The 15,348-nt window shown below is 46.2% G+C and overlaps 1 protein-coding gene across 3 annotated transcripts in view; it reads right to left on the minus strand.

Moving 5' to 3' along the window:
- Positions 1–15,348, minus strand: part of ALPL (alkaline phosphatase, biomineralization associated) — a 39,261-nt gene that overhangs the window by 12,775 nt on the left and 11,138 nt on the right. For all 3 annotated transcript variants that reach the window (XM_031962673.1, XM_031962674.1, XM_031962675.1), the window contains exons 2-6: positions 5,745–5,844; positions 2,684–2,803; positions 2,049–2,164; positions 843–1,017; positions 416–591 (exon numbers count right to left, since the gene is read on the minus strand). In XM_031962673.1, the coding sequence (XP_031818533.1) occupies positions 416–591; positions 843–1,017; positions 2,049–2,164; positions 2,684–2,803; positions 5,745–5,799 (642 nt within the window). In that variant the 5' untranslated portion in view covers positions 5,800–5,844. The remainder of the gene's footprint in view (positions 1–415; positions 592–842; positions 1,018–2,048; positions 2,165–2,683; positions 2,804–5,744; positions 5,845–15,348) is intronic.

The raw sequence follows: 15,348 nt of genomic DNA on the forward strand, positions 1-15,348 counted from the left end.
TCCAAGTTGGCCTCTACCACTAAACTGGTTGCATGTTAACCTCCTCCTCTGGATGCCCAGTTTCAATGAGGGATTTGAGATCCAACAGCTCTTATGTTCCAGATATTTCCATTTCTAATACATTCTACATTTGTTATTCCTTTCAAATCTAATATTAACACTATTATTAAATGATTTCTCGGTTCTGCCATTCGATGTTCGAAGCATCCTCCAGCCAATTTGCTCTAGCATTCTATGTTCTAAGCTCCTCGTTTCTGACATTCTGTGTTCTATAGGTCTTCCAAGCTCTTTTCTAGGGCTCTCTCCCATCTATGTTCCAAGGACCCTTTCCAGAGGAGAAGTGATTAAGGGCTTTTCCCTGACCTTTCCCCCAGGGACTGTGGTCCTCTGGGCTCGCCTCCTGGGCCGCACTCACCTCGATATCTGGGATGTTGTGGATGAGCTGGTAGGAGATGTCCTTGCAGCCCTGGGTCAGGGCCTGGGGGGGCATCTCGTTGTCCGAGTACCATTCCCTGTCGGCTGAGTGGGCGTACGCGGCACTAGGCGTGGCGTGGCTCACTCGGGTGGTGGTCACGATGCCCACAGATTTGCCTGGGATGGGGACAAGAAGACAGGATTTCCCAAACCAGATGAAAATAAGCACCATAAGCATGTGCCATACAAAAATCAGTTCTGTGGAGACAAGACACCCTTACAATGCATTCAGTAGGTGGTTAATAAATATTCCATAGGTCAGAGTCAGTTCCTCTACAAGGGAGGGGGAAGCCGAGCAGGGAGCCCCCACTGGAATCTGGGGTGGGGAGCAGAGCAGGTGTTTCCTCACGGCCACGCCCACTTCTCACCTGCATCCTTGGCCCAACGCAAGATGGAGGTGACCTCGTTGCCCTTGGTGGTGTTGCACTGTGATCGGGTGACGGCGGCACTCACGCCGACGGTGCCGTGATTGCTCTTCACTCCACAGAGGAAGGCGGTGGCCGTCCCAGCACTGTCAGGAACCTGGGCATTGGTGTTGTACGTCTAGGGACAGAGGAGGCATGTAGGTGATGCTTAAGGCTCTGGGCCTCTCAGTCCCAACAGAAGCTTCTAACCTGCCTCCCCCTATCCCAAGGGGGACTCGCACAAAAACCTATTTTGTGAATCTGGGTTCGAGGGCCTTGCTCCAAAGGAGCCCTGGACTGGGATCCAGGGCATCCCCAGAACCTCACTGGGGAGTGGTTGATCTCTCCACCACAAGAGGAGGAGCTTGAACTAGAGGCCCCTAAAGCCCCCTTCAGTTCTAACATTCTGTCAGAATGGGTTGGAAAGGAGGGGCCCAGACCATCTGATGAGAAAGATGAGCAGACAGGGATGAAGGGGAGAGACAGAGGTAGGAGAGAAAGAGCAAACAGACACAAATAAGCTGGGGGGAGAGGAGAGAGATGCAGAATACAGACAGATGGAGGCAGAAAGACGGATTGAGGGGAGACAGAGGAAGCAATAGACAGAGACAGAGACGGACACACAGAGAAGGGGGAGAGACAGTTCAAGCATTATCTTCATTTTATGAATGAGGAAATGAGGAGATGACCCATAAGCAGGGCCATGGCCCCAAGGCATTTCCCAATCTTCTATTCCAGCTCCTTAGCAAGCGCCTCACCCCCTGGAGCCCAGCGCAGGTCTAGTCCTGTCCTTCCCAAAGCAAATCACACTCCTGATAGCCTTGAATAACTTAATAGGGAGCAGGGAGAAAGAGCTTCCTGTGCAGGAGAAGGCCTGACCCAGGCAGGTTGGGGCATGTGTGGCCTGGCTCCCCCAGCCATCCATCTTACAGGCCCCAAATTCCCTGGGTCAGTGCCAGGGGGGGCCTCCGGTGACTGGGCTCCAGGATCGGAGGAGAGGCAGAAATCCCTGCCGACATGGGTCCTTTTGGTGGGAGGCCCACTACTGGCTTAAAGTACCCACAGAACAGGGAGGATAATGGAGGACTTCAAAGCCAAGAGAACCAAGAAACTCAGGGAAACTCTCCTGTTGGGAGAGAGAGGCACCCCAGGGGCTGGGACCAGACTCACCTTGGACAGGGCAACGAAAGGAAACTTGTCCATTTCAAGCTGGAATTCCTCCCCGGACATGTGGTGCAGCTGGCCTTTGAGGATCCGGGTAGCGGTCACGGTGGACACCCCCATTCCTGCAGGGGGAGAGGATATGTTCTAAGGTCCCTCCCAAGGCGCCAGGAGCCTCCCTCCCCCCCCCAAACCCCCAGCGGGGGCCCACGGACTCGTGTGGCCGTGTGGGCCTCCGTAATCCCCAGCTCCAGCCTGCCCCTTGTGAGGTAGCCCCAGGCTGTGGGTGCCTCGGAGTGAGGCTTTCCCAGGCTTCAGCGCAGCTAATTGGCCCCTTGGGTTAAACGCGGCCCCTCCCAGGCTTGCCACAAACCACAACACCCGCTCCTGGGAACCAGTGGTTAGAACAAAGGCCGGGCCGGGGAAGAGGCCCAAGCTTTACCTGCCAGAGCCTTTCTTTCCCACTCTGGGGAACTATCTCCCATGGGTGTGGGGGAAAAGCCCGAACCACCTCCCTTCCGGGGCAAAGCTTTTTCCCACTGTCCCACACTGGGTCCTCCATCTCCCTGGCGGTCATGGAATGGTCTCCGGCTCCTCCTGCCCCCACACCTGCCCGGCTGCCTCCAACCCCATTCCCCACTCACCATCGCCCAGAAACATGATCGCATTCTTGGCTATGTTGGTGTTGAGCTCCTGAAGCTTCAGGGCGTGCTGCAGGGTCTGCTGTGCCTGGTCCCACCAGTACTGAGGGTTCTTCTCCTGCTCTAGATGAGAAGGGCATCCAGTTAGCACTGAGGAATCAGCTTTCCCTCCAGAGGGTTCTAAACCTGCATCTTGGAGTGGAATTCCCAGATGTGGCAACTCCCTCCCCTGGTACAGGCTCAGCAATCCCCCTCTCATAGGTCTCTCAGTAACTGGGATTTAGGACCTGGGATATACAAAAGTGTCTTTCAATATAACTGGTTTGCTTTGTAATCCTATGGATTTGAATCGCCCTGGATGCCCAGTGAGGAATTGGCTGAACAAGCTGGGTTACATGATCAGTGTGCGGAATACTGTTGTGCCAAAAGAAGTGATGAGCGACAAAGACCTTGAAAGACCTTTATGAACTGATGCAAAGCCAAGTCAACAGAATCAAGAGAACATTGTACAGGGTAACAGCAAGACCGGTAACGGGTTTAGCTTCTCAGCAAGGAAGTGATCCAAGTGACCAAGCTCCAGCAGTCCCAGCAGCAATTCCTTCTGACACGGATCCTTTTGGTGGAAGGGTGCACCACGGGCTTATGGTCAGCGCCCAGATGTTCTCATGAGGTGGGAAGAATAAAGATGGCTCCAAAAATATGTAAAATGCCATCACAACATGAAAAAGAACTATGAAGAACTATGAGTCTGAATGCAGATCAAAGTACACGATTTTTATTTTTATTGTTTCGTTTTTCATGTTCTTTCCTTTTGTTCCAATTCTCACAACAAGAAATATGTTTAACATGACCCTGAGCAAGTCACTTAACCCCAATTGCCTCAGAAAAAACGTACTGGGGAATCGTTTTACCCCGATTGCCTTGCCGCCGCCCCCTCAAAAAAAAAATGTCCAAATTTTGATTGCTGCCCTGGGGGACAAAGTCCAGAAAGTTTCAGAGATTCAGTGATCGAGATGGAGATAAGGGGCAGCCTGCCTTTGTTTGCAAAGGGGGAACCAGAGGTTCAGGGAGGGAGAGCAGTTGGTCCAACGGTTCACAGGTAGAGCCAGAGGTGGCTTCCTGTTAACACTGTGCCATCTGCTGGGCCCCACTCGTGGCGATGATGAACAAGAGTCTCTGCCTCCCCGGCTATTCTCTAAAGGGTGGGCGCACAGTCTTGGCTGGGATTCTTCCTAGCAGGACCTGGCAGGGAGCAATATTAAACCCACTTGACAATTGAGGAAATTGAGGCTCATAGGCCTCGACTCACATCAAATCAGAAACAGAGCTAGTTTCTTGTCTGAAGTAAGGAAGGATGGGAGTGATACCAGTTGCACTAATCAGTATATATAAATGCCTGTTCTGGGAAAATAGCAGAGGGATGGGTAAGATGCCTAGTCTTTCCACACACTGATACATACATTGACCAGCCCCAAAAGGGATAAACTGACCTGAAGCAAGGCATTTCCTTTCTCTCATCTTTTACTTTCTTAACATTAAAACGAGTAGTTTTGCCGAGATACCACAAGATCCCCTCTAGCTCTAACCTCCTGGGTTCTAAGGGCCCCCCTGCTCTGATAATGATGTATATAAGAATCTTGGGAAAATCCAAGAGTTTTTGGAGAGTGGTCAATTTTTGGGATTAGATCCACAAAGTGCCTATAAAAGGCTTCAATGGAAAGGAACTGTGGAAATTGTGGGTCACCTGTCCAGAACGTAGGCCCATGGCTGGAATCAAAATAGATCCTTCTACATGAAGATGAGGAACAAGCTAGACCCCTTCTATCGGGTCTGCCCAGAGACACATTCCTCATACACTAGAACAATTGCCCCTGACCATGATTGAGCCCAGCTGGATACTTCCAATGCTAGTGGCTACTTTCTCCTTTCCCTATATATGCAGGATGTCAACATCCTGCATATTGGAGGCACCATAAAAATCCAGTACACTCTTTCCAAGTGAGAAAAGTTAGGCCCATAAAGGGAAAATGACCATAACTACTAGTCCCAGGCATCCTCGACTTAGTCTCTGTCAACGACGTTCCAGTTGAATTATTTTTCCATCTACAACAGAATTTCAGTTTCAATCCCGCTACTCTGTGGTAGAGTTGGGTCATAGGGTTAGGATGGAGAATCATGGTCTTTCTGCTGCCCTTGTAACCTGGTGCACCTAACATGGCCATAAAACCTTCCTGGAAGTCAACAGAACCAGAAGTACATTGTACACAGGAACAGCTATATTAAATCATGTGAACAACCAAGTCATTCTGATCAAGATAATGATCAAAGACAATGTTCCGTAATTCAGATTGAAGCATTATTTTTTCCAATACGGTTAATATGGAAATAGGTCCTCCATGATTTCTACATATATTGCTTCATTCTAAAAAGGGTGCCAAAGGCTGATCCAAACCACTGCCGGGACCAGATGGCAGAGAGGCAATGGAACATGGAAATATGGTGGGAAGAGTGGTGGTGGGGAGGTGGAGGCAGGAAGGGCAACTATATTACCATTTTTTATATTACCAGTTTTTCTGGGCCTGTTTCCTTCTCTGAACAAGGAAGGGGATCAATTTAGAGGCTCTTCTAATTCTTAATTCTAAGTTCTAATTCTTACGAGGTATGAATTTCAGGCTGAAGGAACACCGAAATAGGGCCTTGCAAAGGTATTTGAGGGGTAAGAAGGATGGAGGGAAATCTTCCCCTACTCATGAGCCAGGTCCAGGCAGAGATTCTTTTACACATAATCCTTCATTGTCAGCTGGGAAGGCTTCCTGAAGGCAGGAAAAGGCCCAATCATTCATTGTCAGCTGGGAAGGCTTCCTGAAGCCAGGAAAAGGCCCAATCCTTCATTGCCAAAGCAGCCAAGTCCCTCCCCAGAGCCCTGCCCCAGGAGGCTGAAGAGAAGACCCCACAGTAGCAGCTCCCCCCGATTTTCAGGGGCTCCCATTTCTGACCACCCTGATCACCCAGGGCACTGGCCTTGTCCCTCCCCTTCCCCCCCAGCTTAGCCTTCCCCAGTTACCTGGTAAAGAGGAGAGGCAGGTTCCTGCCATCAGACCCAGGAGGAGGAGAAGCATGGTAGGTCCAGTGGAGCTGGTCAGATGGTGACTGACGTGCCAATCCTGTGGAGTGAGGGCAGATTGAGCAATGGCATGTAGGAAAAGGGATCACCCAGCCCCAGTCACTCATCTCCCCTCCTGCACTCTGCTCATCCTTAATTTAGCCCATCTTGCCCTGGAATGTTATGTCTCGCCATCTCAGTGCTTGAGCTTCTGTCTATTCATCTGAAGAATTCCAATATGGAATATTATTGTTCTGTAAGAAATGGCCAACAGGATAATTTCAGAAAGGCCTGGAGAGACTTAGATGAACTGATGCTGAGTGAAATGAGCAGGACCAGGAGATCGTTATGTACTTACGTTATGTACAACAATACTATATGATGATCAATCCTGATGGACCTGGCCATCCTCAGCAAGGAAATAAACTAAATCAGTTCCCAGTCCCTCTATATTTTTGCCCACCTGCATTTTTGATTTCCTTCACAGGCTAATTGTACACTATTTCAGAGTTCAATTCTTTTTGTACAGCAAAATAACGGTTTGGATGTGTATACATTTAACACGTATTGGTCATCCTACCATCTAGGGGAGGGGGTGGGGGAAGGAGAGAAAATTATTTATTTATTATTAAAAGAAGATTCCTTCAAGCTCTGACATTCTATGTTCTAAGGGCCTTCTGACATTCTAGAGTCCCTTTCTTCTAAATCCCCTTCTATGTTTAGAAGAAAGTCTAAGCAGGCTGAATCTAGCAACAAGACAAGATGCTCTTGCCTCTTAGCTTCATGTTCTTGTCCTCCCTGGCCTTCCTACCACGCTCTCTCCCATGGTGAAGTTTGAAAGCTGGCACAACTTCTCCCCCCCTCCTGCCACAGGGAATGCCCAGGACCCAGATCCAAGTTCCTTTTGTCTCTCAAAGACACAGCAGCCTTTTCACTGGCTCCCCATTGCTGACTGGCTCCCCAACACCCAATCACGGTACAACCAGAGCAGCCTGTGCCCTCTGCCAACACTCTGACGGCCTTGAATAGGAGCTGTAGAGTGCCAGGCTTCCCTGCCCCCTCCAGCACCTTCCCCTCCCCATCTAGGCCCCCTTCTTTTCCTTGCTCCGTGTGCTGCTTACTTATTACCTAGCACGTTAGCAGGCTCAAACAAGGACACAAAAAGAGGGACCTGTGTGGGGAAGGGAAGAAAATGAAAAAAGGGAGAGGGGAAGGGGATGACAGAAAAAAGATGAGGAAAATGGGGGAGAAGGGAGAACTAAGAGGATGGGCAAAGTAAAGAGATGCAGGGAGAGTAGCTGGAAGAGGAAAGGGAGGAGGAGAGGAGATGGCCAGCAGACCTACCTGAGGGGCTGGGCCAAGCGGCACACAAAATAACAAAGAAGGCTTAGGATTAGCAAGAGAAATAGGACGCTGAAGCCCATGGAGAAGGCTAGGTGCAGGGTGCTGGACGGCAGGGCCATGCTGGGGTCTGGGCCTGCAAGCTGGGGCCTCCTGAACCTCCAAAATCCAAAGCTGGCACCTTCTGGAGTGAGCAAGGCGAGCAGGGTGCAGAAAGGCTCATTGACTGCTCATGTGCAGATTCAGCACCTCCTCTAATGACTTTATCTCAGGGAGATAATACTATTGGATTAGGCAGAGGAAAGCAAGAGCTCTGGGGCCAGCTCAGGGGTCAGAGACATCTGACCTTGAACACTGACCTTACCTGAGCTCTGGATCACTTGGTGGAGGGAACAAGTGAGGGGAGGAGTGGAGTAGAGAAAGCTGAATTTTTGTGCATATTTTGTCAATAACTGCCTTTGATGACCTTGGGCTATTATTGATGACCTTGGGCTATTTATTTCCCCACCAACTGGGTTTCCTCTTCTGTCAGATGGGTATAGGGAAAAGGGACCAGACTTTTCATATGGTTGCCAAAAGCACTGAGATTTTCCCTTTTCTTTTCTAGTTTAAGATGGGATTAAGTGACTTGCCCAAAGTCACATAGCTATATGTATTAAGTATCTTGAAGCACCATCTAGCCACCCCCAAGATAGGAAAGAGAAAAGATACTCCTAGATATAGATAACAAGTACATAGTTTTATATAGATTACTGCTCCCAACAGCACTGGAAGCAAAGTACTCTTCTGATAAGGAAAGTAAAGCTTCCAGGAACCAGGAATATTCTGAAGTGGAGGAAAAGGGTTCAAAAATCTGGTGAAAGGGACAAGTTAAAGTTTAGTGACCAAGAAATTAGGTCCTGATCCTGGACAGAGCAGGTCCAGTGTTGTGGGATGGAAACACCCAGTGTGAAGAATGAGTGGATGGTAGAAAGTGTCATTTAAAGGGAAAGGGGGGGCAGGGTCAAGGTGTCCCAAGAACTCATCAATGGGGTCAGATTCTCACTAGCTGCATGATCCTGCCCAAGTCACTTTCCCCTGTTTGCCCAAGTTTCCTCACCAGAAAAGGAAAGCCAGAAAAGGAAAATGTGTCTTTGCCAAGAGAATCTTAAATGTGGGCAACTGAGCCAAGGACTGAAACTACTCAACAACAGCTCAGGGGCACAAACAGAAGGGGTGAACCTGGCAGCTGCTTGGGTAACTTGGGAAGATTGTAATATGTCAGAGATGGGAGGGGCCTTAGAACCTGGGAGGTCAGAGCCAGAAGGGTCCTTAGAACCCAGGATGTCAGAGCCCGGAGGGCCCTGGAAGATCCATTTCTACCCTCACAGATGAGGGAACGGTCCCAGAGCAGACTAGGCCACAGAAGCAAAGCCAGGATTCTGACTCCACGCTGTGAGACCCGCTCTCACCGAAGCTGACCAGGGAGGGAAACCAGGCCTGAGCCACCTGTTCCCTCGGGCCTGCAGGGCGGGAAGGGCGGGTCCTGGGCCCAGGTTTCAGGAAGTCACATGAAGGCTCAGACCCTAGGTCAGCTACATGAAGTTACAGGAAGTGCCAGGAGCCACAGGCAGCAGACCATTGGTTAAGGATGGTTACTTCCCTTTCATCCATCCAATGAGAAGGCTCAGGTCTATTTAACTGCCATCCAGCTTTGGACCGGTAAGTCCAGGAGATGCTCCCCAGGAGTCTCTGGGCCTCAGTCCAGTTAGTTAATTTGGAGAAGGGGGGGCCTAGCCCCCGAGCACAAAGACCTTTCCTTGAGGATCCTTAAGGTACAAATGGAGAACCAGAAAGAATCCATTTCTAAAGGAGACCCAAGACCTTCTGACCAGACTGGATAGCCAGAGCCCGTCCATTTTAAAAATCAGTGGCATAAATGTTTCGGGCACTGCACAAGGCCCTGGGGATACAAGGAGCAGACAGGCCCTGCCCTGTCTGTACACAAACAGCTGGGCACAAATTAGAAATATATCAATAGTTAATCTTTTATCAATTAACTGGGCACTAATGTTAAGGAGGAACAAAAGGCTTTCTGTAGAAGTTGGGATTTTTATCTGGGAAGCGAGGGAGGCCCAGAGGAGATAACTTATCTATACTCCAAGCTGGAGCAGACCCCATAATCCTTGAATTGGAAATTTAACCCATCTTCTGCCTAGATTGGTAAAGATAGCAAAGAAGGCCTGCAGGAGGACCTAGAACACAAAACTATACACCACTTAAGAGCAAAAAGTCCCTTATGTCCCTTTTCACAGCTGCCCACTTAGATTAGACCAGATTATGAAATGTGGAAGCCTATGGCATCCTTTAAATGATTTCAGAGGAAAACGGGAAAACCTCTGAACTGATGCAGAGGGAAGCCACCAGGGAGGACAATTTGTCCAATTATCACAGCATGATAGCACAGGGCTAGGGAGATCAAAGTTCAAATTCAGCCTCAGATATTTATTAGCTGCATCATCCTTAACCCTGTTTGCCTCAGTTTCCATTTTTATAAAAAGAGCTGAAGCATTCTTTACTAAGATAAAATTTCAAAATGAGGTCATGAGTTTATCATGCCTGAAAATACCAGTCAGAACAATAAGAGTGAAGGAAAAAGAATGACAATGACTTCAACAATGAGCCTTATAACATCCACACCTGATGTTACATAACTATGATGGTCCCTTTTGGCTTCCAAGAGCTCAGAAAACCCAGTTACTTCCCTTTCTTGCTTTAAGAAACTATTGGTTTCTAAAATGTAGGCTCGTTTTCCCAATTTTCTTGTGTTACAAGGGCTGGAAGGGACCCTGGAATAATGTTGGAGTTAAAGGGCCCTTAGAGCATGGGATGTCAGAACTGGGAGGGAGCTTTGGAACAAGTCAGTGCTAGAACCTAGGTACCCATTAAGCTGATCTTTGCTGAAAACCATTCCCATGTTCTTTGTGCTTTCCCTCTGACCTTGAGGCTTGAAATATAACTTTTAGCTCCTGCCTTTTGCTGAGTATCCCCTTTCCTGGGGCATTTTGGGGTCCAAAGTTACAGCAGAGAGAGCACAAACAGCTTCCCCTGTCCCCATCTCCAGGTCAGAGCTCATGCTCTACTGAATAGTACTCAGCAGATCTGGGATCTGGCTGGAGACTAGAAGTTCCTTGGGCCAGCAGCAAACAGGCCTGGAGAATGGAGCAGGTGACACCAATTAAGTAGGCCTGTGATCCCGACCATTCTTAGATCTGGGAGGGTCCTTAGAACCTCAGAGCTGGGAGATGGGAGCTGGGAGTTATAGCAGTAGAGCCCATAGAACTTACCTATAATTGGGCTAAAGTATACCACAAATTGATTGAAAAACAAAAAATTCAATCCATCATTTATGGTTTTGCTTAGTTGTGTTATTTTGCTTAGTTGTGTTTTTATCATTTTTCATTGATGTCTTGCTCTTCCTGATGCCTTTTGGGGATTTTCTTGCTAAAGATAGTAAAGCAAGAACTCGAGTAGAGATCAATGACAATGTCAGAACCAGAAGGAACATCCTAGTACTCTTCCTTACTGTGTCCCATGGGCATGTCACACTGTTTCTGGGGCTCACAGTAAAATAAGATTTTCTGAACTATCCTAAGGTTTTCTGAGCAGATTTTTAAAGCTGAATAGAACCCAGCTTCTTCAGGTCGGAGGGGCACTCAGGTATTCCTTGGTCCAAATGCATCCGAACAGAAAGAACCCCAGCAAATGATGATCTTGTCACTGCACAGAGTAAGGGGAAACCCAACTGTCTCCCAAGGAAGCCACATTAGGAAGCCACATTAAGAAGACTCAGGTCTTGGGGCAAGTTACCTCAGTCAAACCAAGACCTCAGAAAACCTTAGCTCAAGAAAGTCAAGGTCTCCCACTGGACTAAGATGGTACAGTAGCATTGGGTTGGAAGTCACGAAGTTCAAATCAAATCTCAAGACACTTACTAGCTGTGTGATCCCAGTTTCCTCAACTGTAAAATCAGTTGTGAGAATTGATTTGTACTTATAGTATGCAAACATACTATACAGTTATTGTATTTCTATACAGTTATTGTATTTCTTGTTATATCCATCCCAATATTCTATCTTGCTGGATCCCTCCCAGCCATCTATAAAAATTTTAAAATATTATATATAAATATATATTATATATAAATATTATATTATAAATTGTTTAAAATTTAAATTTTTTAAAAAAGCACAAAAGCAAGGAATGTTAGAGCCACAAGAAACTAGAATAAAGAATGATACACTGCTGTATGTGAGAACTGGATAAGTTGGGAAACCCAAGAAGGTAAAGGATTGATCTTGACCCTAACACTGACTTAAGAATTATTATTATACTAAGATATTTAACCCCATTTTTCACACTTGTAAAATGATGGTAGGAACATTTGTCCTGCCAACTATTATAAGGATCTTGTAATCTCTGGCCATGAGTCTGAACCACACCAACAGGAACAGAAAGTTAGGGGAATGTTTTTAAGGGATAATGAACAGTCTGTTCAGTGGTTGGATGAAAGGGGGAGAGGAATAATCCAAGATAACCATTCATAGAGTCATCACTGGAGCACCTGGAGCTCTGCCTAACAAGTCTGGGAGAACATGATTGGATTGTGCCATTTTGCTTTAAGACTCCACTACAGGCTAAGGGGGCACACCATGTCAAGCCTTTTGAATAACAAGCACATTCCCAAGAGGGGAGAGCAAGATGCTGCTACTTCCCTTTCCCCACCTTTGAATGAGACAAGAAAATTGCAGAGAAAATATACATCCATTTTAAAGGGAACTTTTCTTGCCTGGAGTTCCCTACATCGATTAAATCACAGGTTACAAAGCAAAGGTTTACAATAGCACAGCTGTGTGGCACCGTGGATAGAGTGCCAGTCCTGGAGCTAGAAAGAAGAATCCAAATCCTGGGCAAGTCACTTAAGGCTGGTTGCCCCAGTTTACTCATCTGTAAAATGAGCTTGAGAAGGAAATGGCAAACAATCCATCTTCTTTGCCAAGAAGAGCCCAAATGAGGTGAGAAAGACTTGAAGATGGCTGAAATGGCTGAATTTGTGAGGGAACTGTCCTATAACTCTCTGCCTGTAACTCTGTTCACCCTATTCCTTCCTCAGGAATTCTCTTCCACATGTTCCCTAGACAGCTGTCCCTGGGGAAGCATGCTATAAATGCTCAAGGCCTTTAACAGCTGGACCTTACCCTAGGGTGCCATATAGCAGGCTGAGTGAGTGCAATGCTGAGCTAATGTTTTCTGGGGATGTGATGTACTTTGAGATAAGTCCCCAGAACTCCACCCAAAGCTACACAGCATCAGCAGTGAGTCCAGAGTCCAGAGACCCAGACTCCTTTTTGGGAGGAAGGGAAGATGAGGGTAATCGTGGAACAGAGTATCAGGGTTGGACCTGAAGGATTTAGCTCCTTTGTAATCCATGAACTTGTATTTCAATATGAACATAAATCCAACATACTATTTTATGCATTCAAAAAACATAATCCTGATATACATGTTTGTGTCTAATGGTAGTTCTCTTTAGAACAAAGGGTGAAGTGGGGGGAAACGGGAAAAATGTACATGATAATTGTGATGTTTGAGAAAATAGCAAATTATGCATGCAATCATCTTTTGCAGCACCAGGTTAATAGAAATGATTTCATAAATTTCATAAATTTCATAAATTTTATTTCATAAAACCCTGAGGTGCAGGGTAAGAAGATTACAGGATGCATTGGACCGCAGGTTCTCCTGACTTCCGGGCCTGTGCTCTACTAGCTGCCCCACTTCCAGTTATTTTTGACAGAAAAGGAAGATTTCTGGGGTCAGCTCCCAACCCAAAACTCTTCCTATTCCCCTAACCCTATCTTATTTTCCCTTGTGTTTTACTCGTCTAAATGCTTGATATGAAAATATGAGAAATGAGAAATCCCATGAGAAATCATGGGAATAAAACTGTACTTCCTTTGATCCAGCATTGTCCATCACTACTTGGTCTGCATCCCAAAGAGATCATAAAAAAGAGACCTACATATGCAAAATATTTGCGGCAGCCCCTTGTGTAGTGGCCAGGAACTAGAGATGCCCATTAGTTGGCGAATGGCTGAATAAGTTGTGGTATACAAATGTTAAGGAAGATTATTGTTCTGTAAGAAATGAGCAGGCTGAAATCCTGGAAAGAATGATGCTAAGTGAAGTGAACAACAAGATCATGTGATGATCTTTTGAGATCTTGACTCTTTTCCAATGAGACAATTCAAGGCAGTTCCAACAGACTTGTGATGGAGAGAGGTATTCCTATCCAGAGAGAGAACTATGGAGACTGAAATGCAGATCAAAACATAGTATTTTCTCTTGTTTTTTAATTTCATTTTTCTTATGCAGCTCTACAAGTGTGAAAATAGAGGAACTGTAGATGCTTAACTACTATCATATTGCTGTTCATGGGGAGAAAAGATTTTGCAAATGTTGAAAAAAGTTAAAAAAAATTTTAAAAAAAGCAAATATGGGAGCAAAACCAGTGAGCAGAAAGAAAAGGTGGACTGTTTCTCAGTGTGCAGGAATCTGCATCCCTTAATTGGGGATTCCAAGGAATAAAAGACTAGACAATGGAATGAGTATGTTTCTTGAAGACTCAGGGATTCAGAAACATGCTGAAGCACAGGGACCATCATCTGAGGATTAAAATATTGTCTGGGTATTCCACATTTGGCTACCTGAGAATTACCTATTGAATCTTCCCATCCCAAGGCGGCTTATCCAAGCTACCAGGTAGGCATCCCATAGTTGAAGAACAATGAACTCATTCAAACTATGTGAGGGGAAGATCCAACCTGGATTAGTGAGAAGCCTCCACAAAATGCTATTAGACCAGATACCCTAAGGTCCCTTTTAGTACTGACAGTGTTCTTCCCTGCATAGAGTTGTTATTATATTATTATAGAGTCATTATTATCGTTTTTCAGTCGTATTTGAATCTTTGTGACCCCATTTGGGGTGTTCTTGTCAAAGATATTAGAGTGGTTGGCCATTTTCTTCTCCATGAGGAAACTGAGGCAAACAGAGTGAAGTGACTTGCCCAGAGTCACATAGCTAGTAAGTGTCTGAACCCAGATTTGAATGCAGGTGCTCTGCCCATTTCCATCTAACAGTTCTGGAGTCAGGAAGAGCTCAATTCACATTTACTAGCCATGACTTTAAGCCTCAGTTTCTTATCTGTAAAACAGGGATAATAACAGCACCTATTTCCTAGATCTTTTGAGAGGATGAAATGAGTAATATTTACAGTGTTTAGCAAACCTGATAAAAGAACCTGAGCTTATGATCATTATTGTTGTTTGTTCTTCAGGGAGGTGATGTCATGTGCCAGCAACTTGAATTTAAATGGGGGCTGTGCAGAGTCGCCAGACTCTCTTCCAGAGCCATCTGGGTCCAATAGCCAGATACAGATTGCATAGAGCCCAGACTCTAGACAAGGTGCTCTATGCACTGAGCCATCTAATTGTTCTATCTTCAACACAATAGATTTTAGCCAAGGAAATAGTGGAAGTGGGAATTTTTAACCTAAAGAAAAGGCACCTAAGTGGCTCAGTGGACAGTGCCGGGCCTCAGACACTTACTACCTATTGCTTCTATTTCCTCATCTGTAAAATGGGGATAGTTCTACCTCTTCTACCTCTTATTTTGAGGACCATGACCTGGCACGTTATTGCATATTGTTTCTTGGCCAGGACTGGATATTTGGAGTAAAAGTGGCCGTCCCAAGGAGGCAAATTTAAAATCTGGATTTGAGAATGATCAAGACATTCACTGGTAATGAATTCCCAGGAAAGATTCCTGGTTTGGGCTTGAGGGATACTCTCTCTGAAGTACCTCCAAAAGAAAAGCAAATCTGTCAACTGCAGTGCGCATTCCCATCATGTCACTGCATTGCCTAAAGTAAACAAGCAGTTATTGGACTCAGTGCCGTAGACACAAAATTGAGGAAAAAGACAATCCCTATGTCTAAGAAGGAGAGACTATTAAAAGGGACTTTCAAATGGAAAAAGAGGGGACTCAAGCAGGCAGAAGGGATCTTTCAGGACAAGAAGGATGCTAGGGTGATGACAAAGTACCTCCTGGACATCAATAGCAATAACTCACTCGGCGTTTGTTCCCCATTCAACTTTTCCACTTGGAAAATGGAAATATTTGA

This window comes from Sarcophilus harrisii, chromosome 3 (assembly GCF_902635505.1).
Source record: "Sarcophilus harrisii chromosome 3, mSarHar1.11, whole genome shotgun sequence".
In the NCBI taxonomy this organism is placed as follows: Eukaryota; Metazoa; Chordata; class Mammalia; order Dasyuromorphia; family Dasyuridae; genus Sarcophilus; species Sarcophilus harrisii.